This window comes from Fusarium subglutinans, assembly GCF_013396075.1.
Source record: "Fusarium subglutinans strain NRRL 66333 chromosome Unknown NRRL66333_c0000248, whole genome shotgun sequence".
NCBI lineage: Eukaryota > Fungi > Ascomycota > Sordariomycetes > Hypocreales > Nectriaceae > Fusarium > Fusarium subglutinans.
The window spans coordinates 1-25,911 of record NW_023502311.1 but is presented as its reverse complement, the minus strand read 5'-3'; the positions used below and the strand labels follow the sequence as shown (position 1 = coordinate 25,911).

The 25,911-nt window shown below is 49.6% G+C and overlaps 7 protein-coding genes across 7 annotated transcripts; 3 read left to right on the top strand and 4 right to left on the bottom strand.

The window, feature by feature from the left end:
- Positions 1-42: 42 nt before the first annotated feature.
- On the bottom strand, positions 43-4,771 carry FSUBG_12091 (ATP-binding protein multidrug cassette transport; the record flags this gene model as incomplete). Its single annotated transcript, XM_036676845.1, has 2 exons — positions 43-1,847; positions 1,894-4,771. 2 exons carry the CDS (start codon positions 4,769-4,771, stop codon positions 43-45), a joined length of 4,683 nt encoding a protein of 1,560 aa, XP_036532423.1.
- Positions 4,772-6,327: 1,556 nt separating this feature from the next.
- On the top strand, positions 6,328-6,684 carry FSUBG_12090 (uncharacterized protein; the record flags this gene model as incomplete). Its single annotated transcript, XM_036676844.1, has 1 exon — positions 6,328-6,684. The coding sequence occupies one exon, from the start codon at positions 6,328-6,330 to the stop codon at positions 6,682-6,684; it is 357 nt and encodes a 118-aa protein (XP_036532422.1).
- A 309-nt stretch (positions 6,685-6,993) lies between these two features.
- FSUBG_12089 (regulatory alcR) lies at positions 6,994-14,711 on the bottom strand (the record flags this gene model as incomplete). Its single annotated transcript, XM_036676842.1, has 11 exons — positions 6,994-7,918; positions 7,963-8,436; positions 8,909-8,918; positions 9,325-9,499; positions 9,544-9,878; positions 9,923-10,343; positions 10,387-10,752; positions 10,803-11,019; positions 12,217-12,651; positions 12,700-14,524; positions 14,585-14,711. The coding sequence occupies 11 exons, from the start codon at positions 14,709-14,711 to the stop codon at positions 6,994-6,996; spliced, it is 5,310 nt and encodes a 1,769-aa protein (XP_036532421.1).
- A 488-nt stretch (positions 14,712-15,199) lies between these two features.
- FSUBG_12088 (uncharacterized protein) lies at positions 15,200-16,587 on the bottom strand (the record flags this gene model as incomplete). Its single annotated transcript, XM_036676841.1, has 4 exons — positions 15,200-15,415; positions 15,474-15,673; positions 15,727-16,018; positions 16,063-16,587. 4 exons carry the CDS (start codon positions 16,585-16,587, stop codon positions 15,200-15,202), a joined length of 1,233 nt encoding a protein of 410 aa, XP_036532420.1.
- Positions 16,588-17,395: 808 nt separating this feature from the next.
- Positions 17,396-19,443, top strand: FSUBG_12087 (cyclopentanone monooxygenase; the record flags this gene model as incomplete). The annotated part of the gene is made up of 8 exons (XM_036676840.1): positions 17,396-17,605; positions 17,653-17,949; positions 17,998-18,726; positions 18,777-18,792; positions 18,839-18,909; positions 18,955-19,039; positions 19,089-19,251; positions 19,311-19,443. 8 exons carry the CDS (start codon positions 17,396-17,398, stop codon positions 19,441-19,443), a joined length of 1,704 nt encoding a protein of 567 aa, XP_036532419.1.
- Positions 19,444-20,871: 1,428 nt separating this feature from the next.
- Positions 20,872-21,780, top strand: FSUBG_12086 (HPP family; the record flags this gene model as incomplete). The annotated part of the gene is made up of 2 exons (XM_036676839.1): positions 20,872-21,138; positions 21,190-21,780. 2 exons carry the CDS (start codon positions 20,872-20,874, stop codon positions 21,778-21,780), a joined length of 858 nt encoding a protein of 285 aa, XP_036532418.1.
- A 357-nt stretch (positions 21,781-22,137) lies between these two features.
- On the bottom strand, positions 22,138-23,085 carry FSUBG_12085 (uncharacterized protein; the record flags this gene model as incomplete). Its single annotated transcript, XM_036676838.1, has 1 exon — positions 22,138-23,085. One exon carries the CDS (start codon positions 23,083-23,085, stop codon positions 22,138-22,140), a length of 948 nt encoding a protein of 315 aa, XP_036532417.1.
- Positions 23,086-25,911: the final 2,826 nt, after the last annotated feature.

The window sequence follows — 25,911 nt, the reverse complement described above, 5'->3', positions numbered from 1 at the left end:
AATTACAACAACCTCTCTCGAATCGCCTTCTGGAAACCTAATCTAAGCCTTTCTCTTTTGCAACAGTCCCTTGAACGGATTCTTCCCTCTGAACCGCATCCACGTAGCAAAGTAAACCACCGCATAATTAAACGCGATAAAAGCGCAGAAAATGCCGAAATCTCTCCAGATATTCCTGTAGTACACACTGAACCCCGCTCCAAACTCATCACCAGTCGCATACTGGCAGAACTCACAGTATCCGTCTGATCCAGTGGTGACATACCCTCCCGCGCGCTGAATAAATGGCTCAACATACTCATCGCACGATTGACCGCTCGGCGGTTCAAAGCGCGCAAATTCACCCTCCTCGCAGCGAACAGGCTGGTCATGAATCGCAGCGCCGAGGAATGCTTCGAGAAGGTAGTGGAAGGGAGTGAGCCAGTACATCCATTCGCGCCAGAACGTAGGGAGACCTTGCGGCGGGACAACGACGCCGCAGAAGGATACGACGAAGAGGAAGAAGATGGGGACGAGGAGAGAGGCGAGGAGTTCGTTGGGTGCAAATGCAGCGATGGCTTGGCCGAAGGAGACGTAGTATAGCTCGAACAACAGAACAAGCAAGAATGCGAAACCAGATGTGAAGGCTGACGCGCGCCAGCCAAAGACTCCCCACCACCAGCAATTGAAGTAAATACCGCCCGCGACGATACGATACGGGATTTCAACGACCACGACGGCTGTAGTCCAAGCAACCCAGCTGTAGATCTTGGCGTTGTTTTCTCTCCACTGGAATATCTGGCGCGATTTGAGAAAGGCTGGCTGGAGCTGCTGAATGAGAGGCGGACTGATTGTAAGCGTCATAAAAATGGAGAATAGCCTGTTCTGGTAGTCAATCGATGCGAAACCGATCTTGTAGAATGTGAAACAATTAAAGAGACCTGTTGCGACGTGTAGCATAAAATTGCCAAAGATGTAATCGGGTGAACGCCAGAATGAGACGAAGCTTCGACGAACAACGGCGTAAGTTTGGGTGGATAACGGCATGGCGTACTCGCGATCATCTTTAAGACTCTTTGACGGTTCAACGTTGCGTCGGCGCTCAATCATCTCCTCAATCTCTTGGGAGCGCTTCTGTCGCTCTGAAGACTCGGCCCAGACATCACCCCAATCTTGACCATCGTAGTCAGGATTTCCAGCACCGATTGCATCGAGCATGTACTCGGCGGGGTTAGCGTGCGGGGGACACTTGGGGCCGCCGTTGGACTCAAAGTACTTGATCAAGTTCTCTGAATCATTGCCTAGAGGACCGTGGTAGACGACTCGACCGCCTGATTTGAGAAGCAAAAGCTCGTCAAAGTTTTCAAAGAGGACGGCGGAGGGTTGATGGATTGTGCAGAGGACAGCTTGGCCTGCGTCTGCGAGTTTGCGAAGGAAGCGCACGATGTTGAATGCAGCGCCTGAGTCAAGACCAGAAGTCGGTTCGTCCAAAAACATAAGCAGTTCCGGCTTACTCGCCAGCTCAACGCCAATCGTCAGGCGCTTTCGCTGCTCTGCGTTGAGACCTTGTCCAACTGTACCGATGATGGCACCAGCAATGTCGCGCATCTCGAGAAGATCAATAATAGTCTCGCAGTACTCCATCTTTTCCTGCTTGGGTACTTCCTTCGGTTGACGAAGAAGAGCAGAGAATTGGAGGGCTTCGCGTACGGTGGCGGTGGGTTCGTGGATGTCCATTTGTTCAGCGAAACCAGTTGCGCGCTGGAAGGATTTTGGGAGGGGACGTCCGTCGACGAGGAAATCGCCTGTGATGGTGCCGAAGTTGAGACGTTGGGCGAGGCCGTTGAGAAGAGTTGTTTTACCAGCCCCTGAAAAAGTTAGAGACGGGAGGTCAATTGAGAGAAATGGACTTACCAGATGCGCCCATGAGAGCGGTCAATTTACCAGGGCGAACGTAGCCTTGAACATCGTTGAGGAGTTTCCGCTCGCCTTTCTCGAAGGGGATTGTGTAATTGATGTTCTGGAACGTAAACACAGTTTCATTCTTTGCGACTTCTTGGGTGATCTGCTCATCGCTCTTGGTACGTTCGGCATCACCACTCGCGACAGGATCGCTGCGCCCAGACTCTTCATCTTGCTTATCGCCCTTGGCTCTACCACCAGTCGCGATAGACTCTTCGACCTTCTTGGGGACTTGGCCACGCTTAAAGACGGTGATGGCGCCGCCGCCGACGTTGGGCTTCATGAGCTCCATACCAAGAGCAGTAAGGAACACGAAAAAGATGAAGAAGGCCCAGAGGAAGCCAAAGTTGCGCCAGAGATGGGAACGGGTGTATGTGAAGGACTCTTGGATGTATGCAGCGCCAGATACAGATGTTGAGCCAGGCGATGCACCAGCGAGAGTACAACCCTGGTTCTGAGGTCGTGCGTTGGGGCCTTGCGGGACGAGATATGGCGGTTCGCATTGAAGAGTGAGGTACGCGAACTCATTAGCCATGAGACACTCGAAACCGTACTGAATCCAATTGATCCATCGTAGCCAGCCGAACCAAGGATGCATCGAGTCCGGTGGGATCAGATAGCCCGTATACACAACAAGAATCTGAATCGCAACACCCGTAAACCGCGTCGCCACATCCAACGTCCCGCACCAAGCCGAAATAGCCCTGAAGAACGCATACGTCACCATAGTGACAAGCCACAGAATGAGATTCGATATGAAAAACTGCGACGCCGTTCTCGCAAGGTTAGCCATCCAGTAGATGATGACGTTAAAGATGACGACCTGTATGAAAACAAGCGGGACATCGACGACCGTCTGGGCGATGGCGAATGCAGAAGGGCGGTAGAACGAGAAGGACTTGTGCTTGAGCAGAATAGGCTTTGACTCGAATGCAGCTGTTTGTTCAGCCAGTGCGAGAAGAGCGTTGAAGAGAAGAAGAAAGAAGAGGGCACCGCCGCGGGGAAACGCTCCGGCTGCTGTGTCGGGGAGGTTGTAGAAGAGTGAACCGACGATAAGACCTTGGAACAACAAACCGCCCCATTTTCCGAACAGAGACGCTTTATCGCCGAACATGACGAGGAACTGACGATGCGTGCAGGCCAAGACCTGTTTGTGGAACGCAATCTCATAGTTCTTCTTCTTACTCTTCTCACTCTCGTTCCTCCGCCTCTCCTCCGCCAACGTCTCAAGCTCAGCCTCAAACTCGTCAATATCCCTCAGATTCTTCTGATAATCCTCACTGCGACGATACGCATCAGAAAACTCTCCCGCCGAGCGCGGGATGCGATCTTCCCAGCCTTCACGAACACTCCGCTCATGCTCATCCGTCACACTCGTTAAAAAGTCAGCCGTAGTCCAGCGCTCAGGACACTCAAAGCCAAGACTCTGAAAATACTTCTTCGCGTCTTCTGCGCGGCCGTAGTAAAGACATTTCCCCTCATCGATGAGCAGGACTTTATCAACGAGGTCGTAGAGTGTTTCACCAGCTTGGTAGAGCGACACAGCGGTAGATGTATCAGCCATGTTGGTCATGGCGCGAATGGACTTTACGTATTCGACTGCTGTGCTAGCATCGAGGCCTTTGCTAGAGTTATCCCAGCCTTGGACTGAGGCACGTGTTATCATGGCTTCTGCGATGGAGACGCGTTTGCGCTCGCCGCCGGAGACGCCGCGAATGAATTCATTGCCGACTTTGGTGCCGAGGGTATGTTCGATCCAGAAGAGTTTTGTGACGACGCGGAGAAATTCACGGACGTAGTCTTGACGCGTTTCGCCTTCGAGACGGGATTCTTTACCGGGCGTGCGAGTCTGCAGCGCAAAAGTGAGGGTGCGCTTCACCGAGAGCGTGGCGTAGTGCAGGTCATCTTCAGGGTTGTAGATAATCTCACCGCGGAAATCCTTCGCCATTGTCGCTGCGTCAGTCCCGCCGTATGTAACCTGACCTTCAACGGACTGAAAGCCCGCGCGCTGGTTGCAGAATGTCTTGAGGAACGTACTACACCCCGCGCCAGGCCTACCCAGAACAAGGAGTAATTCACCTGGTCTAACGCAACCGTCGAAATTACTGATGAGGTCTCGAACGGGTGGTTTCGCCATCGCAGCCTTGGGTCCTTGGGTAAACAACTTGCCCAGTTTGCGCGGCAGGCCTAGGAAGAAATCTCCAACGGTAGGCTGAAGACTGGACCCGAGACCAACACCGCGAACAGTGAGGTTACGAAAGATAACACCGCTATGTCGCGTCTTCTCCTCCTCGCTTTGTTCCTGGCGCTTCTGGCCAAAGATACGAGACATGAGACGGTCGAGTTCCTCATTATCTTCTGTTTCTTCTTCTTTCTCAGCGGGCGTTGAGGCATTCGTGCGACGACGGGAGAGGACGCGGAAGAGATCATCTTCAGTGCGATGAGACTTGTGTTTCTCGAGGGGCGGTTTCTCATTCTCGGTGTGAGATTTGATCGGGGCAAAGATGGGTTCGTCGTCAGATGCACTCTTGCGCTTTTCTTCAGTGGATTCGCGGCGGGGGAGAACAGTGCTCGATGAAGAATTGCGATCGAGGATAGGCGCGTGTTGCAGTTGAGGCTCAGAGGCTAAGGCCCCAGTCGCGCCGGGTGAGGCTGAACTGCCGGCGGTGACATGATCGTACGTCGTAGCCGCAGTATCACGGCCCGCAAACCCGGCCTCGAGTTGTCTATCGGTGACGTTTCCCGTTGGGGTAATCGAGTTGACGCTTGGCGTGACTGGATAACCGCCGGGGATGTCTTCATCCCTGGGCGTAGGTCTCTCATCAGCCATTTTGACATCGAAGAGCAGGATAACCTCACGGTAACGATGGTGAACACTCTATTCTTGGTTTACGGGCATTGACCATAATAAACAGACATTTCTTCACTTGTGCGTTATCTATGACGACATTACAGAGCAGTCTAGTCGGGCTTTCGGACATGCTGGAATTGCGACGCGGTCCGGGCGCTGGGTGGATATTGGGCGTCATAGATAAAAAGAGTCGATTACCCTGGAGTAATCACAGAGTCTGTTAGTGCCTCGGAGAGATTAATCTTGGACGTGCGAGTGACAGACGCTACAGGTCGAGTTACGCATGACGTTGCAGCGGCATTTTTAATTGTCCGACGGACGGCAAGTGTCGTCAGCTGGAGCTTGTGATTATCAGCTTGTCATACACTCACTCTTTTAGCTTTGACCTTTCGGGAAATTTGTTAGATCGTATCGGTCCCGAGCGGATTACAACACAACCAGGTGAGAACAAGATTAGGGCTGATTGATGCTGGAATATTGACAAATTCATTTAATTTTTCTTCGATCTGTGCGATTCATTGCATTCAATGTCTCTCTCTCATGCGTGTAAGATTTGGATATGCTGTGTAACTCCCCCGTGGCAAGTATTTGGCTGACCTCAAATGCGGAGTCTCACCCGAAGCCCCGTGCCACTCACTCACTCACCGTATTCCCCTCTAATCTCCACCGCCTACCATCACTTCCAACTAAAAATACAGCATCGCGCGATGGCACTAAAACATTCCGATTACCAGGAACTCACCCGCGAAAAAGAGCGAGCTAGACCAAGAGAATACCTAGCCTAGACCGTTGTATTTGAAACATGATCAGATCAAAATCAGATCATGATCTCCGATGATTATCGGGCATTCACGCTGCCATTTCAAGACTCCTGCAGCGCATGTCTCAGTCTGTCTCAGCTCAACCTCTCATATCTCAGCGTCCCAAAGGCGGGCGCCAATTAACCGCCGCCGGGGACAAGCCGCATTTCTCCCTCGCGCTACGGCTGAAATGTTGATCTAGTGGAAGTTATTCCCGCGCTCGGGCAGTTTATCTGAACTGGTCTAACTTGTACCTGAGTTGAAACATGAAGCTAAAGCAAAGCTAAGCTTGAGGCTCAAAAACACCGTCACAAAAGAGCGTAGATACACAAATTAAAAGAGAACGATGTGTTTTTTCAGTGTCAAAATTGATGCGAAAGTGCTGCGACATGTGCCGTGCTCACACGGTTCACATTTCCCTTCCCCCTCAGCCCAGACCAAGCCCAAATGCAAGCCTCGAATGCAGAGGAAGCCCTTGTGTTACACCAACTTCAAGGGCATTCGATGCCCAACAGCCCTCTCGCGATCATCGGAAAGCTCCGATTTGCTTGATTCGCTAAACATGCTGCATTTTGCTTCTGTGGGCGGAATGAGGTCTCGCATCCATGCTGCCGCTGCCCAAGGTCTATATGAAGGCCCAATTCCCCCCCAAGATTCAATGACAAACAAGCATCTTACGAACACTACTCAACCCTTTTTTCCAATATAAACTATCATCACCAAGACTCAAACACCATGTGTCAAGTTGTTGAAGAAAATGGCAACAAGCCCCAGAAGGAGGAGACCCAGAACCAGACCCAGAACTGTTGCGTGCCATCTTCGGCTACGGGATCGACGCAGGGTTCTAATCCTGCCAATCTGCCTCGATATCACGTCGAGACGTTCCCCATCCCCGCTCCTCTGTCGGAATATGATCTTGATCACCGGCTCACTATGACCATTGAGTCGCAGCAGCGACTGTGGCCTCAGGACATCTGGGTTCACAGTCCGCATGGACGACAGCTGTACCAGCCTGTGCTGATGTTTGAGACGATGGTCCCGGAGGCGGAGGAGAAGACGGAGACGAACGGAAGTGCTTCTAAGAGCGGTTAATGATGAGATGCGATATAGGATACTGGGCCGGAGGAGTCGTGATGGGAAAATGATTGAATGGGCTTGGATTAACGGTACGGTACGGTACGGAACACACGCGACGGAGTTGGGGTCTTTTATGACATGGCCAATGAGATCAATTGGGATTCATCTGCTTTATTCTGTTTGCATTTCGACAAAAACCACAAAACAAACTACAACAAGGGCTCTACGTCTATACCAACCTAAACGCACTGGGGTCAATCACTGTACTAGCATAGCGAGCACGATTGATGAGAAACAATACATCACAATTGCTTCCCCAACATATCAACACTCAAACCTCCACTCTACATCCTCCCATCCCTTTCTCATTGTGATTGTAGCCCCTAGCCCAGCGCCATACCTCTCAGGCCGTACCGTCCCGCCCGCCAGCTGCGGCCCCAGCATCTTGACATCCCCAAACCCCATCCCCACAGCCTCAATCTCAAAGCCCAGTAGTAAGGCAGACGAGAAGCCAATTATCTCTGCGAAGGCGAGGTTGCGACCTGGGCAGAGATGGCGACCGCCGCCGAAGGGTATGTACGCTGCTTTTCGCTTGCGCTCGTCTTCTGCACTTCCCTTGGATGCGGGGAGGAAGCGCTCTGGATTGAAGACGTTGACATCTGCGCCCCAGACACTGTCCTCGTAGTGTGCTACGCCAGCGGGGAGTTGTAGGTCTGTATCCTTTTTGAGAAGATATGTTGTTCCTTCGGGCGTTGTGACGCTTGTGTCTTGGAGGATGCGTCGCATGCTAAGAGTCTGGTTCGCAAGCCGCATCGTCTCGCGATAACAGCTCACCAGCAGAGGCATCTTCTCTTCAAAATCCGCTATATTAAACGCCGCGCTCCTCTTTTCATTATTATCCTCCACAACAGCTGCATCCTCAGCTTCGGCTCGTATTCGCGCGAGAAGATCCGGTCGGTCGAGGATGTACAGCAAAAGCCAGTAAAACGTCGGCACGGCATTAAGCGTCGCCACATTCGGGAGAATAACCTCAAACTTGCCAATCTCGTATCCCGTGAGTCCGTTCTTGCGAAGTGCTCCGGCGCGGTTCCGTACGAGGGCTGAGACGCTGGGGTCGTGGATGTCGTGGTCTTTGGCGTACCATTGACACGCGATGTCTTGCAGCGTGGAGCGCGCTTTGTAGGCCTTTGGCATTGTAATCGAGGGGAAGAGCGAGAGGAGGAAGTAGGGCACTGATTCTTCGAAAAGCCTGGTTTGTTAGCGATGGGCAGAACCCGGGATGGGGGGACATACCACATGTCTTCAATTAAAGAGGGATCGCGATTAAACGGATCAGTGTCGCCGTAGAGAGAACGCGTTGTAGCGAGGCTCATAACATCGCGACACCAAAGATATAGATTCTCCACGTGTAGTCGTCCATTTTCGACCGTCTCTTTTCCCGCATTGATCCCATCGGCACGTATCGTCGCGCGGTTCAGCTTTGCAGCGATGCTACCCAGGAAATGCACATTCATCTGGTGCAAATGCCTAACCTGAAAGCTCGCATGAATCGCCTCTGTAAATTCATCGTAAACGCCCGGTACTTTGACTTTCGCAAACGTCTCCTGTTTCAGCGCGAAGGTCTTTTTCGCGTAGTCGAACACAAAGGGCTCGAAGGACGCGGTCTTGTTGCGGAGGAGGGTTTGGAGGAGGGCGGGATCGAAGGCGGCGTAGACTTTGCCGTTGAGCATGGGCAGGGTCGCGATTGGGACGTGAGGGTTCTCATTGCTGCGATTGAGCTGTTAGGGATTGAGGGTGACGGAGAAGGGGAGGGGAGACGGACTGGATGATTCTGCTGTAATCTGCTTGGTGACGAATTATCCCAATGATGTGTCCTACCCACGGAATCGACGGTTTCACGACGGGCGGTTCACGTGGGTCGATGTGGGGAGTTAGTAGGCGGTTTAGCAGGGCGAACGCCACTACAACCGCCAAAACGGTCGTGCTCAGAATTGTGACATTCGTGCTGCGATAGTCAACGAGACTTGTCAGTAGAGATTGAGAATTCATTGTCGCTGTTGATGTGAGAGGACGGAGGAATTTTGGCGGATTTATTTGATGAGCGGTGAATTGTAAATGGTGCTGACTGTATTGGTTCCTGGCTGGCATCGCTAGTGCTGAGGCCGGGAGGTCCGTTTGAGGAGGAGTTGGCCAGTCATTGTGTATTTGCTCGTATCAGCGTTGTAAGCGCTTCACTTACGCAATTGGGACTATTTTAGTGCAGGAGATTTCAATATTGAGCTATAAAAGTGTCAATCTCTAGAAGTCGTGAGGTATTATGGCCAATACTTGAAGCAGAACGCCGTCTGTTGATGCTGCTTCAATGCATCTTCACTGAAGCTTCCCCACTGCTGATGAGACCAACGTTCAACTGCCGACAGTACAAAACGTTCCTCTATCAACGACCAAACGGTACAAACTCAATATGACACACTTAGATCTATAGCCCCAATTGTCGCGAAACTCAAAGCTTCGCAGCGGGTTTCTCAGCCTTGATCTGCGCCTTCAGCACCCTCCTCAGGATCTTCCCACTCGGACTCTTGGGTATGACATCCAGCACCCTAACCCCGCCCTTCAACCATTTATGCCTCGCCTTATGGCTCTCAACATGCTCACAAACAGCCTTGACAACATCCCCATCATTCAGACCTTTCGTTTTCTTGCTCTTAACAATAAACGCTAGAGGGACTTCGCCTGCGCGCTCGTCGACAATGCCTATGACTGCGCAGTCATCTACATATGGATGATCGAGGAGATGCGCCTCCAGTTCAGCGGGGGCAACTTGATGGCCCTAGAAACATCAGCAACGCTCAAGGAAAAGGGTGGTGGAGGTACCTTGACTTTTATAAGCTCCTTGATTCGATCGACGATGAAGAAATGATCGTTTCCGCGTGGTGATTTCCGCACGAGGACTTCATCGCCTGTCCTCAACCACCGCCCATCATCACGGTGCACAAACGTCTCCGCGTTAGCTTTCTCATTGTGAAGATAGCCCAGCACGACATTCGGCGCCTGGACGTATAATTCGCCTGGTGTTTCGTAGCTTGTGACTTCGGAGCCGTGCTGGTCGATGATCTTGACTTTTGCGCCGGGAAGCAAAGAGCCTGATGAGCCGAGAACGGGATCTGCCTCGCTGGTGTGAAATACCGATGGTGAAGCCTCCGTTAAGCCTGGAAAATTAGTCTTGAACATATACTGGTGCTGGTGAACGTACCGTAGCCTTGGCTGATTCTCCATTTTGGATACAACTCGAGTAATTTCTGAATGGTTTCGCCTCCCAAGGGCGCAGCACCCGAGAACACAAGCCTCACCGAGTCGAGATTGTATTTCTGGCATTTATCCTGGCTACTCAAAATGTGCACGATGATCGGCGGTACGACGCTGAGTTGCTCAATGCGGAATTTCTGAATAGCCGCGAGCAATTGCTCCAGTTGGAAGCGCTGCAGAACGATGATTTCGTCACCGCGATACTGTGCTATATGGGCGATGACAACGAGTCCGTAGATGTGGCTGAAGGGTAAAAGACCGAGGGCTACTTGCGTGTCGATGTTATCCTGGGCGCGGGTTATGGACTCAAAGGTATGGATCATAAGGGTGCATGCGATGACGTTGTAGTGAGAGATCATAACGGCTTTCTAGGCTTGTTAGACAGAACGCAGAAGGGCATGGTATACGTACGGGAAGACCTGATGTACCGCTTGAGTAGCACAGATACGCGACTTGTCGTTTTCCCTGTCCTGACGTCCAAGCTGATAACTCCAACGGCGGTAGAGTCTTGCCTTCTGCGATGAGATCTTCGATTGTTTTGAAGGATTCTTCAGAGGGAGTCTCAGGCAAAGGGAGCAAGAAAATGTGTTTTTCGGGAATTCCGACGGCAGAAGCTGCTTTGAGTGCTGTGCTGAGAAGAGGAGCGCATGTGAATAGTGCTTTTGCGCCTGATGATCGAAGTTGATGTTCGAGTTCAGAAGCTGAGTGCGCTGAACTAGCGGGCGTGACGATGCCGTCTACTCGGTGAATGGCGTGCGTAACGGGAATGTAATCAATCTGCCCAAGTCGTTAGTGCTACACACCTCTTGTAATTGGGGGAGTTTTACAGTGTTGAGAGCGTAAATCGCCACGACTCTGTCCCATGGCGTTGCATCATTCGGATCAAACCCGACATTTTTCGCTAACCCGCGCGCAAGAAAGTCAACACGCCGTGCAACCTCCTCCGCAGTCCACGACGTCCCCGTCACACCACACGTATACGGCCTCTTTGACCCATCAAAGCTCTTCCGCCCTGCTTTTTCAGTATTGATAAAGTCTGCTACGCTGATTGAATCAGGTATATCTGCACCTGTTAGTACTTCGTCTGGGAGAGCGGGGCGCTAACAGTACCTGGGAGGTTAGGAACCCACGATGGTGGATAAAACGTCATTTTTCCTGGATACAATGTGAGATTTGAGATTGGGTGAGCTTAGTGATAGGGTTGATGGGGTTTTTGATGTTTTTAAGCTATCGTTGGACCGAGGTTTGCCAGTTCAAGTTCCGCGGATCAGATACCGAGCTGTTGAGATGGTACGGGGAGTGGACCAATGAGAGGGGAGGGGATTGAGGAGCGTGGGGAAATCTGGGGAAGACACGTGAGGGATCGTCGTGGGATTACCCTGGAGATAGGGTTTAGCGAGTTTGGTGAATAACTGGCTTTCAGGGGTATAGGATGAATGAATGGCTTTGTATGTAAGAGATACATTTGTGCTGTTTGCATATAGGGCGTGTAATCCCTTAGATGCAGGTACAGTCTCGAGAGTTTTGAGATTGAGATACGCGATAAACTCAAATGAGGTATGTTACGTAGGAACATACGTTACACTTTCATCTACAGACGGATAGCTTATAATCTACGCAAACTTTACCTGCGATATTTAGGATATTAAAAGCAAAAGTTTAAGAAAAAGTAATAGATTAATTAGTATGCTGTTTTATTAAAAAGCAGTCATTGCTGATGTGTCATATTGAGCAACAGGCAAAAAACGTGGTTCCGCCCGGGATCGAACCGGGGACCTTCTCGGTGTTAACGAGATGCCATAACCAACTAGACCACGGAACCAGGTGTTAGCTTTGATTGGCTGAAAGAGGTCTGCGAATTAGAGTTCAAGTTGATGACATTCCCAGCACAGATTGGCCAGGCTTGGTCGTCATGTTTTTAACGGTGAAGCTTATCAAGTTTGCAACGTCGCTGTGCAAATTGAGATAGATAATCAGAGCTGTTGAAAGGTTTTAAGATAGATATCAATTTAATCATGACTTATTCCTTGATTAATATGCCGCCATTCCCTGTAACGCCTGTGATCTTCGTATGTGTACCCCACCAAGCCCAAGCCCAATAATTTCATCACCATTCTGGTATAGCATCAAACCGGCAACCTCGTCTTAGCCCTACTCAACGTCTCAGCACACCTCCTCGCAATATCACTCTTCTTCCCCAAAATCCACAGAATCCTAATACACTCCTCCCCCCTCCCCAACCTCTCCTCCAACTCCTCCCCGGCACGATCAACCTGCAACAGCTCATTAACTTCCGCCATCCAATAATTCGCCGCTTTCGAAAACGCGCGTATCAGAATGACCGTCCACGGCTCCGTGAGTATCATGCACTGGTTGATAGCGTGGTGGAACTCTGAGAGCGTGGGAACGATAAAGGTCCTGTTGTCCGGGGCGGTCACGCGCGCTAGGTCCGATAGCTCTCGGGCGCTGCGCTCGCGGATCCGCATGACCCATTTGCAGTTGGAGCGGGATTGGCTGGGCGCGGGCAGGCCGAGGGCGTGCTCGTCGATGTGGTGGATTAGATCGGCGAGGAGGAGGACGCCGAGATTCCAGTGGGCGCAGATGCAGATGAACCAGCTTTGGATCCGGCCGGGGATGGAGTTGTAGTTCTGAAGAAGTTCTCTAAAGAACGTGCCACTAAATAGATCAGTACCGGTATATCGACCAGAGGTAGTGCAGACTTACTATGTCGTGTTCCAGTAGCGATAAACCCTTGCAGACCGTTCAATAAACTCCTCAATCTTCTCCCCAGACTCCCCCTGCCTCAGTAAATTCTGTAGATACGCTACATGTCGAAACATCAACACCTTGACCGGCGCAGATCTCGTAACCGCCTCAGCAGCCTCTTCGTAGGAACAAGGCCAGTGAACGTTCTGCCTCGGCTTCTCAAGACTATCCTGGATAAACAGCGGCACATTCCAATCTGTATCGCCACGCGCATCATCATGCTGACTATTGGCATCCACAACAACAAGCGGCCTCTCACTCATCGTCGAACTAACCGTATCAAACATCACCGTCAACCAGTACAGCAAACTCACAGTCCCGGCGTCCTCGCTGCTCATTGACGCCACGAGGTTGGCGCGCTTGCGGCCTTTGGTGAGACCTTTTCGCTCAGCGTCGAAGCGGTATTTCAAAGTGTGCATTTTTCGAGCTGCGCGCTCTATTAAGATGGGCGGGCCGTCGTTTTCGATTATGCTGGCGATTTCGTCGGCGACAGATTGCATATCATATACGTCTTCGAAACAGCCTGAGGTGTCGAGGTCGCTGTGCTCTGTGTCCTCGGGGTCAAGAGGTTTTTGGGTGAGGCCGAAGATCATTTCTGCGCAGACGACGCGGTAGGACTCTACATCTGCGACGTCATCTAGAGCGCGACGTGCTTGGTCCCAGATGTTGCGTTGGAGATGACGGTCGAATTCTTCTTTAAAGTCATCCATGTACTCGTTGAGTGGATTCCCTTCTGCGATGTCGTCTAGTGAGGGATATCGTTCTCTGTGTCGTCGTGAACTCTGCGCCCATTGTGTCGCGAACGCCATGATACAGAGATGAAGAGCTTTCGCAGTCGCCGAGTCTTGTTGACGAGTCATGTGAATCAATTGCGTTGATTTAGCCACGCGATCGAGATTCATAGTCCGTCGCAGAACTCGATTCGTCCATGAAGATCCCCATTCTGCCAGATTCCCTGGTTGAGAGACAGTCTTCTGCTGCCGACCAAACGGACACGTAACTTCATTCAACCAGCACGATAAATTATGTTCAAAGACATCGTGATAAATCTGCAGCAGATTCGTCGAGATCATCAGGTTATTAGACTTTGTCATCATCGACTGATCCATAGTGAAGGACGAAAGCGAACTACTCTGCGTATCGCTCCACGTAGTCGACACACGACGCCGTTTCGTCCGTCGCCAGTCTTTCTCATTATTCGGACTGACTGCAATGAGAGACTGTGCAGGCTCCGTGGGACTGACGGTAGGGAACTGCGACATTGATGCAGCGTCGAATTGAAGTTCAGGCGCGACAGTCGAGTCTTTGAAGAATTCCCAGGGTTCGCTCAACGGTTCCTCAGGTGCAGTAAGATCCTTGAATTGAATGCCGTAGAAATTAGAGTCAATAGGCTCTGTTTGTTCAGGCACGAAATCAAATGGTAACGCATCGAGTGAATTGTCGAGAAATGAGGGGACGTCTAGACTGGTGTCGATCTCTGAAAAGACTGGCACTGGAGGGAGGGACTGCGAAACAAAAGATTGCGCTGCTGATTGGGCATCAAAAGTGCTATCGTCTGGGACAATAGAGTTCGGTGTATCGCGTGTATTCTCTGTTGATGTCGATTCTCGTCGTGTAGAGGTTGAATCGCGCCTCGAGGGGACAATGCATTCAATACCTGGTTCACCCCGCGCAGCCGCAGCAAGAGCATAAGAGATCTGAATCTGCGTCCACGCCCAGTTCATGGTACATTTCTTATGAGTCTTGGTGCAGTACGAACACGGCGACGATTGAGCTAGAGGTGCTACACCATCTCGTCAGCACTATTACCCAACTGCACTGAAGCGGGAGCGGGGGATCTCACGCTTCTCGCCTACAATCATCTTGCCATCGCGGAGAGGGTCCATGTTTCTCGGCATCTCCAAGGGCGGAGCGTCGCAGCCCCTCTTTGACTTTCTACACTGATCGCAGGCATATTGCGTTCTCTTCATGGCTCTGTAACTGTAATGATGATGTCGATATAGGGGTCTTGGAGCAGAGATGGTAGCGTGAAAAATTGCATCAGCGACAAAAGTGGGCAGAACTTGGGTTAAAGCTCTCCCCCTCCCTCCCTTGCAGATATAAGGCCCCATCCCCCCTCTGGATCCCCGGATTCCTAACTGATCCGAGCGTTTGTTTCCCCGCGTTCTTTGCTCTTTTGGTTTAGTGCATCCAACCAAAGTTCGTGCTGCTTTGGAGGGGAGGGGACCCCTGGGAAATGTTGGCTTACGACTAGCAGCAGCCAGCAGCCTCATTCTCAACAATTTCATGGCCTAGATCGAGATGAGGAGAGTTTCTAGACGCTTCCAATATCGAGGTCAATGTGTAACTTTACGCGAGGCACTGAGGCTGTGAAATTTTAAACGGGCTACGCCGCAATGTCTTGGCTGACTCTTCGATTCTGACTCAAAACTAGCTTAGATCTCAAATCTCATCTCATCTACAGAACAGCCTTGTAAATCTCAGTCTCGACAGCGGCCCAGAGACCCAGGACCTTGGCATCAGCGAACGGCAGAATCTGTGTGCACACAATTCCTCCGATGCCGTGCTCGGGATCAGCCCACCACCAGCAATTAGCTAGCCCAGCCCACATAACCGTCCTCTTGGATCGCCCTGAGAAGCCTCCGTTGGTGAGCATGAATGTCAATCCCCAGCCCTGCAAGTCCAAATGGTTAGTGTGCCTGCTGAAATGCGGGGGGAAGGGAGCGTCGTACCTGGGGTGGATTTCCGTCGACGGGGTATAGCTCGCCGACTGGGTTGGTCAGATCTGGTTTGGCTGCTGGGATGGGCTGACGGCTGAAGTTTGGGAATTTCTCGATGCTGTTGCTCAGCATGAGATCAACCGTTTCCTTCTTGAGGATCTGAGCGCCTGTGTTGGGACATGTTCCGCCGTTGAGCAGAACAGTAAGAACCTCTGCTTTGATCAGCATCCATTCACCCGTATCAATGATATCAATGTATACTCACTTCCGTACTCTTGGGGCTGCGCAAACATTCCCGCGCCGCCGCTATGGAAGATTGAAGCGATTTCGCTCGCATTGTCAGTCACTAGAGGAAGACGCTGTAAATGATCGCGCGTTCGCAGTTTACCGTCTGCGTCGCGCTGATGCATGTGAGCTAGCTTGGCGCGCATTTCTTTACCGGGAAGCATGGTCATTTTTTTGATGCCCAGAGGCTGAAAGACGTTCTTCTGGAGATAATCATTCAGACGAAGACCGCTGGCTCGTTCAAGCGCGATGCCAGCCCAGTCAATTCCGACCTGAAATATTAGTAGACGTTGAATGAGGCGGAAAATGTACTTACACCGTATTCCCAGCCTTCACCGGGCTGGAACAGAAGAGGAAGCTTGACGATATCCTCAATACGACCAGAAAACTCATCAATGCCAGCAGGATGGCTCCAATCCCTCAACCGCTCACTGAAAAACGTATATCCAAAGCCCGCAGTATGCGTCAGTAGCATCCGCAGTGTAATCAGATTCTTCTTCTCCTCAAAGCTCCCATCAGGTTTCAAGACCTTCAGGCTCTTGAGCTCAGGCACGAGATTCTCAAGATGGTTACCGTCATCGAGCTTCAGCTTTCCCTGCTCTACGAGCTGCATGCACGCAACACCAGCAAGCATCTTGGTGCACGAAGCGATCCAGAAGATGTTGTCCAGTGTCATGGGCTCATTGGCCCCGACACCGCGCGACCCCGCAGAATGAGCGAATATCTCACCGGATTTGTCGACCAGTACGACCGTGGTACCGGGAATACCAGTCTTTTGGTCGGCGCATGCATCGTCGATTATGCTGCGCAGCTTGGATGTTGCTTGGGCAGTGATAGGCATGTTGGAGTAATACAAACGTAACTTGAGATTATGAACGGGGGCTGGCTGATCAATTGTTGCAGAATTGTCTGCAGTACCCCTAGTGAAGCTATCTATTTATACTGCTAGTCGACAATGGCGCTATGATTCTAAAGTAGCGCAGCCTTGGCTCGTGGCCCGCGCCAGCTCACAAAGGTTTATTTAGTCATATGACAGGATACCACCCGCATACAGCACCATACTCTATTCTGTCTCGACCCCGCCTCCCCCGCAATCTAACTTGGTTCTGTTGACGCGAAAACACCAAGGATTCCAGCGTAAATCCCTTCCCCAACCTTGCGGACCCGCATCCGCAGATACGAGTGCACAGACGAGGGGTAAAAAGCTTAAAGCACAACAAACAAAAGGGCCCTGTCCAGCTTAACTCTGAATTCTGAGGATGCGGCGCCGCGTGCGCTCGGCAGTTGACGGCGTCCGAGGCCCCGTGGGGTTCGATCCGGGGTAGACGTAGAGCGTGCGGGGAAAGGACGACGTGCTGTAACCTCGCTGTGTCTCGTTTGGTGGCATTGCAGCTGCGCGTGGTGGATGTGACGAGGCGGATGCGGGTACGCAGTTACGCAGGGCGGAACGGAGGCCGGTTTGGCTTTCACATGATGCTACTGTAGAGTTTCACGGAGAATGCAACGTGTTTCGATTTGATGAACTGCAGGACCAACATGCATGAATAATGGTGTTTATAAACTGCTTGCATGTCCTGTAACATTCTCTCATCACAAGCAAGTCTTTTCATCTCATCAAGCATTACTCTTTTATCAAACATACATTTACAATGGGCGAGAATATCCCAGTTCATAAAAAGTTCAATACTGAGCTTACGGATTACTCCGTCGAGCATCATGGCGATAAAGGTGTCTATGCCGATAATCTCGAGGTAGACGCTCTTGTCGTCGGTGCTGGTTTCGCTGGTGTCTTTATGCTCAAGACCCTCCGTGATCGCGGCTACAAGACTGTCGTTTACGAAGCTGGCAACGATACTGGCGTAAGTAAATCACATGCTAATTTAAGCATTGAAGGCTGACGGAATAGGGCACTTGGCGATGGAACTGCTACCCCGGTGCTGGTGTCGACTCCGAAGTCCCTGAATATGAATTCAGCTGGCCTGAGGTTTACGATACCTGGACTTGGCCTTGCAACTATCCTACCTACGCTGATCTCCGCGCTTACTTCGATCATGTTGATAAGGTCCTTGGCATCAAGAAGGATATCGCTTTCAACACTGTCGTTGTAGGCGGCAAGTTCGACACCGAGAGCGGCCGCTGGCATATCCGCACTGCAGACGGTCGAGTCGCCAAGGCCAAGTATCTCGTCCTCGGAACCGGCTTCGTGAGTCCCCCTACAATCACTCACAGCGACTTGCGACTAACCTCATAGGCTGCCCGTCGATACATCCCCGACTGGCCCGGCATGGACAAGTTCAAGGGCATAATCCACCACTCCTCCTTCTGGCCCGACGAAAAGGTCGACGTCACCAACAAGCGCTGCGCCATCATCGGCACCGGCGCATCAGGCGTACAGATCACACAGGCCTGGGGTCCCGAAGCCGGCCATCTCAAGGTCTTCCAACGAACCCCCAACCTTGCTGTCCCCATGCGCCGCAAGTACCCCTCCGCCGAAGAGCAGCAGCAATCCAAGAAGTTTTACCCCGAGCTGTTCCGCTACCGTGAGGAGAACTTTGCCGGCTTCCACTATGACTGGTATGAGAAGAACACGTTTGATGACACGCCTGAGGACCGCGAGGCTCTGTACGAGAAGGTCTGGCAGGAGGGCGGTTTCAGATACTGGGTTGCCGTGTACAAGGACAACTTGCTCAATGCGGAAGCGAACAAGGAGTCGTACAAGTTCTGGGCCAAGAAGACGCGCAACAGGATCGGTGACCCCAAGAAGCGAGATCTTCTTGCGCCGACGGTAGACAACATGCCACATTACTTTGGTATTAAGCGTCCGTGCTTGGAGTATGATTACTACGAGCAGTTCAACAGGGAGAATGTGGATGTCGTTGATATCAAGAACAATGCGATCAAGGAGTTTACCGAGACGGGTATTACGCTTGAGGACGGAACGCATCATGAATTTGATGTCATTGCTGTTGCGACAGGATTTGTAAGTCCTCCGAAGGAATCTTGGTGAAGGAATGATGCTAACGTTGATAGGATGTCGTCACTGGTGGTGAGTACGGTTTTACGAGGGAGAGTTGAGTTGCTAATGATTTTAGTGATGACGCAGCTTGGTCTTCAGAGCATTGAGGGCGCTGAACTCGAGAAGGAATGGAAGACTGGCGCGACGGTATGTATCTCCTCGTGAATCTTTGCTCAGCGCTGACATGTATAGACCTACCTCGGCGTGACGACCCCCGGCTATCCCAACATGTTCCATATCTACGGTCCTCACGGCCCAACCCTTCTCAGCAACGGCCGTAAGTCCTCTGTCATCACTCCTGCGTAATCCTGACTAACAACCGCCAGCTACATCCGTCGCCGTCCAAGGCCGCTGGATCGTCGATGCCATTGACAAGATCAAGAACAATGACATCAAGTACATCAACCCCACCAAGAAGGCCAGTGAGGACTGGAAGAAGCACATCGTCGAGCTTAACAACAGGACTCTGTTCCCCACCACTCGCTCCACGTAAGTCTCCTCACTTTCAACATACATAATGTACGGACATTTGCTGACGATGGGGGTAGATACATGGGCGGCTCTATCCCTGGTAAGATTTACGAGCCTGTTTGTTACTCTGGTGGTATTCCTGCGTACAAGATTGAGATTCGTGAGGCGCTTGATAGCTTGAAGGGATTTGATGTCGTCAAGAACAAATAGATTTGACATTGGGTTTGTACTCTGGCTATCTCGAGCTCTTGCTGGAGTATAAAGTGTTGGTAGATCTCAGCTTTAGTTATGAATTTATGTTTTGTTCACATACTCTTGCGAGTTGCGTTAGGTCGTTGGAGTGATGTCCTTGTCTTGTGAGAGACTATGAGTCTTGATTCGTTTGCGCCGTACTTGGAGGCTCTCTTTGAGGCTTTGCAAGCGCCTTGACCCTGATGGCTTTTGTAGAAGTATCTAGATTGAGGTAATGAGCAGTAAATGAGGTTTCCGCCTTGATTACAGGCCATGCGCTTATATCAGTGAAGTGTTGGCTTCTACTACTACCATTTCAATCGCGGCGTTGAGAACATACCTTGATGTCTACTCCACCAAGACATACCTAAATCACGAATGCCACGTCGCGTTCGGCTACGTGATGCATCAATTACCTGGCCATCTTCCAACGATCGTATGCCAATCTAAATGTCGTCGCGTTGATCTCAACTGCGCAGTGAATCGTCACAGTATTTGCCATTCTTCATTGAGCTGTATCTGAGCCGACTGAGGCAAGCGTCCCGCGTATTTATACCCCAGTCGCATCGCGTCAAATGGTGACATTCAATCGCACGCACGTCATCCGGCAGTTCCGCATCACATCGCATTCCCAAGATGAAATCTTGACATCTATTTCGCAATTGGAACATCTCAGGCTGCATCTCCCGGCGGGTATGGATGGTCTGACGGGTAATCCGGCTGTACAGGCAAACTTCGGCAACGCGACGCGCAACTCGGCACAGCAACTGTCTATGCACAAAGCGTTCCTCTACTCGTCGCGATGAAGCCGATCATCACGAATGTCCACATCTCCAATTGCATATCCACAATGATCGAATATTCACAAGATCAAATTCTTTCCTCGGTAATGACTTGGATAAATAATACCAGCCCAAATTCTCATTATGTCATAATTTCGGAACCTCCAACACCGAACAAACCCCGTGATACAAAGCCATCCAACCACAATAGGAAACTACCCACAAATACCCGTGCCTTCGAATTTCTGTTACGAAATCGTCTCGCGAAGATGCCAATAACAAAGCGAGCCCGGCTCAGACGGCCTTGTAACGTATTACTCACTCTTCTTGCCCTGGCATTATTCGGCATTATGGAAGACTTTGTTATGCTGTCATTTGGTGCATCTCCGCGGCTTTGGCCAGTGGTATAAGGGCGTTGGCCTGCTCTTTTTGGCTGAGGGTATCGTCAGACATTCATTAACAGAGTTTGGACACGCGATGGGATAGACAGACAAACGCCATCATTCCTAATTTTACGTCACATTCAGTGTTTGATCCATTTTCCCTCTTTCATCATCGACTCTTCTAAATCACCTGATTACCCCGGACTTTTCATCTTAGATCGGACCATCTCATCTCAGATCTCATGTCGCGCCTCAACCCAACATCGTGGACTTTCGATATCGATCGATACATCAATCCATTTATTCCATCGCCGCCATGGCAACATATCCCATATCCTATCGCATACATCTTTGGATACCGACGCGATAAACCAAAGAGCATAGGCACAATTCTACCAGTACTATGGGCGTTTATCGGAATATTCATCGCCCTCTCAGTAATTGAACTGGCATCTGAGCGCATTCCCTCTTTCGTTGAGCGAGGCGCTCCCATAATCGTTGCATCTTTTGTAAGTTATCTTTCACTATGCTTTTGATGAGTGACGATGCTAATCATGTAGGGCGCTGGCGCTGTTCTCGAGTTCTACGCCATCGAATCTCCCCTCGCCCAACCACGAAACTTCTTCGGCGGCCAACTCATCGCCGCCACAATAGGCGTCAGCATAGGAAAGCTCTTCCTCCTCAGCTCAGACTTCCACTCCATCCAATGGCTCGGCGGCGCCATATCCTGCGCGACCGTAACGTCCATAATGGCCCTGACAAAAACCATCCATCCCCCCGCCGGCGCAACCGGTCTTCTCGCCGTCGTCGACAACCGCCTCCTCGATCTCGGCTGGTTCTTCATCCCCGTAGTGCTATTCAACTGCACGATAATGTTTGGCGTTGCGCTGCTGGTTAATAACATCCAGCGCGCGTATCCGGTTTATTGGTGGACGCCGGAGGACTTGAGGGGGGTTAAGACGGAGGCGCAGAGGGGGAGTGTTGATGAGGAGAAGGGGAGGGCGACGGAAGAGAGTGATTCGGAAAGGCATGAGAGGCATGATGGGAGGGAGATTATTATGAAGCCTGGCGGGAGCTTGGTGCTGCCGCAGAATTTGTTCCTCATGCAGGAGGAGTTGCAGTTGTTGGAGGAGATTGCCAACCGTTTATAGGTTGCTTAAAAGTATCGCATTGCATAGCAGTCCATTTAAAAACAATTAGTCTGGTCTCATTCATGGTATCAAAACATTATCTCGTGACTCATTGGTCGTTTCTCATAAAGACAAGACATGCCATTCCCGTAACGTTCATAGTGCCAAACCAGTACATCGCCTCATCTGACCAAAATCATGTCCTCCATGCTCAGCCAGCCTTTCTCCTACAAAAAGCAGTCAACAATATCATATCAGTCCAATGTCAACATGGAATCTCCTCTGATCTTTCGAAAGCTGTCCTGCCCGTGAGGCTACACTTTACCGTAAAGGGTAATTTGGCAGATATCGCCAACCAATCAACGTGCCCCATATGCCTTAGTACAACTCATAAGGGCTCAGACGACCACTCTGGTCTTGCTCTCGAACGCTGAATCTCTCAACATACCGCGGCGCAGCATGGAACCGACGCCCCCGCGACACGGGCATGCTATTGCAAGGCGCGTTCTCGCCGTCTCGCAGCCGCTGTTCATGCTGTTGCTGAAGCCCATCCACATGACGCCGGTACTGTCGCAGCTCGAAATGCTGGTGTTGCATTCGACGGCGACGGAGCATTTGGGCGTGACTAATCGCACGCCGCTGATTTCCACGGTTGATGAAGAACTGGAGATTACGACGAATGCCATGGCCATTAACGCGTCCTCCGAGCGTGTTTCTCTGGGGACTGGTTCGTGGGGAGGGCGCGCGAGATGGGATGGGTCGTTCCATGTCTTCGGGGGATGGCTGGGGAGGGGACAGGTCGGGTGCGGCGTAGAAGCGGGGGATGTCATGGAGTGAGGGAGACCCTGGTGATCGAGGTATCTCTATGACATCGTCGTCAGTCTCTGGAGAAGGCTCCGGCTTCACAGTGGCGGTTGCTTCATTATCAACCAAGTGGACGTCTGCCTCTACAAGATTGGCTGGAGAGGGGGTTTGTGAACGATGAAAGGGAGGGATGTCGTAAAGGTATGGCGATCGAGGTGACTCGGGTGCTACCAGGGTATCAGGCGACGCAGGCTCAGCCTTGACAACGGCGTTTCCTTCATGCTCCGGAGAGTTGACGGCTCTTTCTTCAGTATCGGGCTCAGGAAATGCATCGAAGGGGAGAAAAAGTCCAAATTCCCACGGATACCTTGGTCTTCGAGGTGGAAACTCAACCTGTGGCAGCACACCGCCGTTTGTCCGCATCTGAGCGAGGACATGCGACATATCTCTATGCAACATCTCACCCATATAGGCGACCCATCCTTGGTACATAAAGTCGTAGTGCTCTTCTTCGTCATCCATCCTGATGTCGGGACCGGATGAGACTCGAGGGTTTTGGGGCTCGGGGCTTGGCTGTAAAGAAATGCGTGATGGATACTTGGTCTTGGAGTACTGGGTTTTGGCGTCCGTTGGGTATTGGCTAGAGTATACCGCCACATCGTTAGAAGGAAAGACTCATCGTGGATGACGAGACATACCGACTAAGTGAAGGATAGTGAAAGCCTTTGGTGAATATGAAGTACCGAAGTCCCGATGGGGAGTTGAGAAGGACGAGAGACTTTGATGGCAGGCCTCAATAGCTTGAGATGTTGATGAGGTTGAGGATAAATGAGATGATAGAAGGTGTTGTGAAGGTTAAGAGTTATGGGATGTCAAACACGAATGCGACATTCAGAAGAGGTCAGATGTGAGGAGTACATGGATGGAACTAGATGGTGCCTGGCTGCCTCAGATGCCAGTGCTAGTGCCAGCTGGCATTAGTCCCTGTGACATATGTCCAAACGAACACAAAGCTCAGTGCCCTAGTTCCACTGGCAAGTCTTGATGTTTATTGCTGCCTGCTGAGATGTCTGTTCGCTTGCACAACGCTGTTCAACTTTATTTGTTCATGATCGCTGAACAGGTAGCCATCTACGACTAGCAGAACATTTGAAGCATTTGTTCGAGCTTAAATAGACTTGATCTGAGTAGGTGGCAATAATAAATGTACTTACTTTGATTTTGAACCCAACGCCGTAGTAAACAGATCCGCCGCAAACATCAGCAACCCTGGACGGAAGGTTTATTATTACGATCACGGAGAAGGCTTTCTACTTGCAACGATGAGTCGATGGCGTAGGAACTAGATACTCCTCCAGTCCCTGAAGGCATGTAATAGCGGATAAAATAACTCAGCTGGCAAGGTCTTTCTCTTCAGATACAGGCAGCGCCGAGTCTTGATAGCCGACAAGCCAGTCAATCTCCAGCATGTCAATCGCTATCACGCTGGCCTGTTGTGTTTCTGCATACTGCCAAGAGGAGAGAACTGGCTTTCGCCACCTCTCGTGCCAATGGATATCCACATCAACCCGTTTCTTTGGCATCCCCTATGACCTACAGCAATGGTGCATCTCAAAACACTCCAATTGGTTGAACCCTCGACAGAAAACCCGCTCTTAGGTGTTCCCAAACATAGACCAGACCAACGGTCGCAACAACTCAAGTCAGCTTGTTTAATTTAAGCCCGACCTCCCGACTTGCAAGTTAGGAAAAATCGCCATAACTTAAGGCTATAAAGGTCCTGACTTATAAGTCTATAAGTCTATATAGTAATATTAGTAATATATAAGTACCTCTTATTTTTTTTTATTTTTAGGCTCTTTTTATAATAAAAATAGCATATTTAGGGTAGGATTTTTAGTATTAAAAATCTTAGTTAGTAAAACCCTAGTAAAATCCCTTACTTTCCTACCTTAATTTCCTATAGTATGCCAGGCATGCCTAAAAGGCTAGCTTTCTTTAATTATTACTAAATTGCCTTTTTAACCTTATTTTAAACTGTATTTTTTCTATAATATTATAGTAATATTAATATTACTATTATTAATATCTTTTCCAGTATTATTAAAAATATTAATAACTATATTTTCTTTTAATTTAAAGCCCCCCTTAATTACCTAGTAGCTAGGCTAGATTTTCCTGCTAAAGAAGGGGCATTACTTTTAGCTATTAGACCTTTTAGTACTTTACTATAAAAAGTACCTATTTATACTAAAGAAATAGGTATATAAGCATATACCTTACTATAGCTAGGTTCTTAATTATAGTTATGCCCTTATATTAACTGCTACCTATTAATACTACTCTATTAGTATAGCCTTTTAGCTCTATAAGATATATAATATAAAAGGTAACTTTAAAGATAAATTATATAACTTCTTTTAGGTATCTTTATTATATACTAAGCACCTAAGACTAGCCTATAGGATTATCTAAGCCAGATATAGTTCTAAAGAGCTAATATTACCGTTATAGCCTTCCTTATAGCTATCTATTAAGGCAGCTTTTTAAAATACCCCCCCTATACTTATAGTTACCTCTTTAGTTAAGAGCTTTTATAACTGCCTTTTTAGCTAGATTATTACTATAGCTATCCCCCTTAATATTATTATATATAGCTATTTTTATAGCCTTTTACAGATATTACCTAAGATTATTAAAGCAGCCTTCCTAAAAGCCCTTAATACAGTTAAAAATTAGCTACTTAAAAGCTATGCTAAAAAGAAGGGTATTATTACTAAAAAGCTACTTATAGCCTCCTCCTTAATTAGCTTATCCTTTAACCTATAGACCTCCCTAAATAGCCATGCTATTTTAGAAGTACTTGCCTACTATATTACAGTAAAGGGATTCCTAACCTATAAGGTTATTACTTTTTAAAAACTTAAAGAAGCCTATTTTAATAAAAATCAGGCTATTATTATTAATAATATATATAGGTTATTTAAGCTCCCCTTATATAAGCTTAGTTTCTTTACCCTTAATAATATTAAATTAAATACTATATGCTTTATAGCCTTTTTTTATAGGCAGTTAAGTTACTTCTTATTATACCTAATTAATAAGCAAGTATAAACTTATTAGCTTTAGTATTAAGGTTATATTATTAATCTTATAGCTAAAGCTTTACTTCTTACCCCTTAGCTTCCTGCCTAATTTACCTCTAATTATATAAATAACTATAAGGAGACATAGCATGCCCTAGGGGTAATAAGAAAGCTATATAATATAGTTTAATTTATACAAAAAACACTACAGCGCTGCAAGCTTTGGTTATGTTAAGGCTTGAATAAAATAGCCGATAAATTC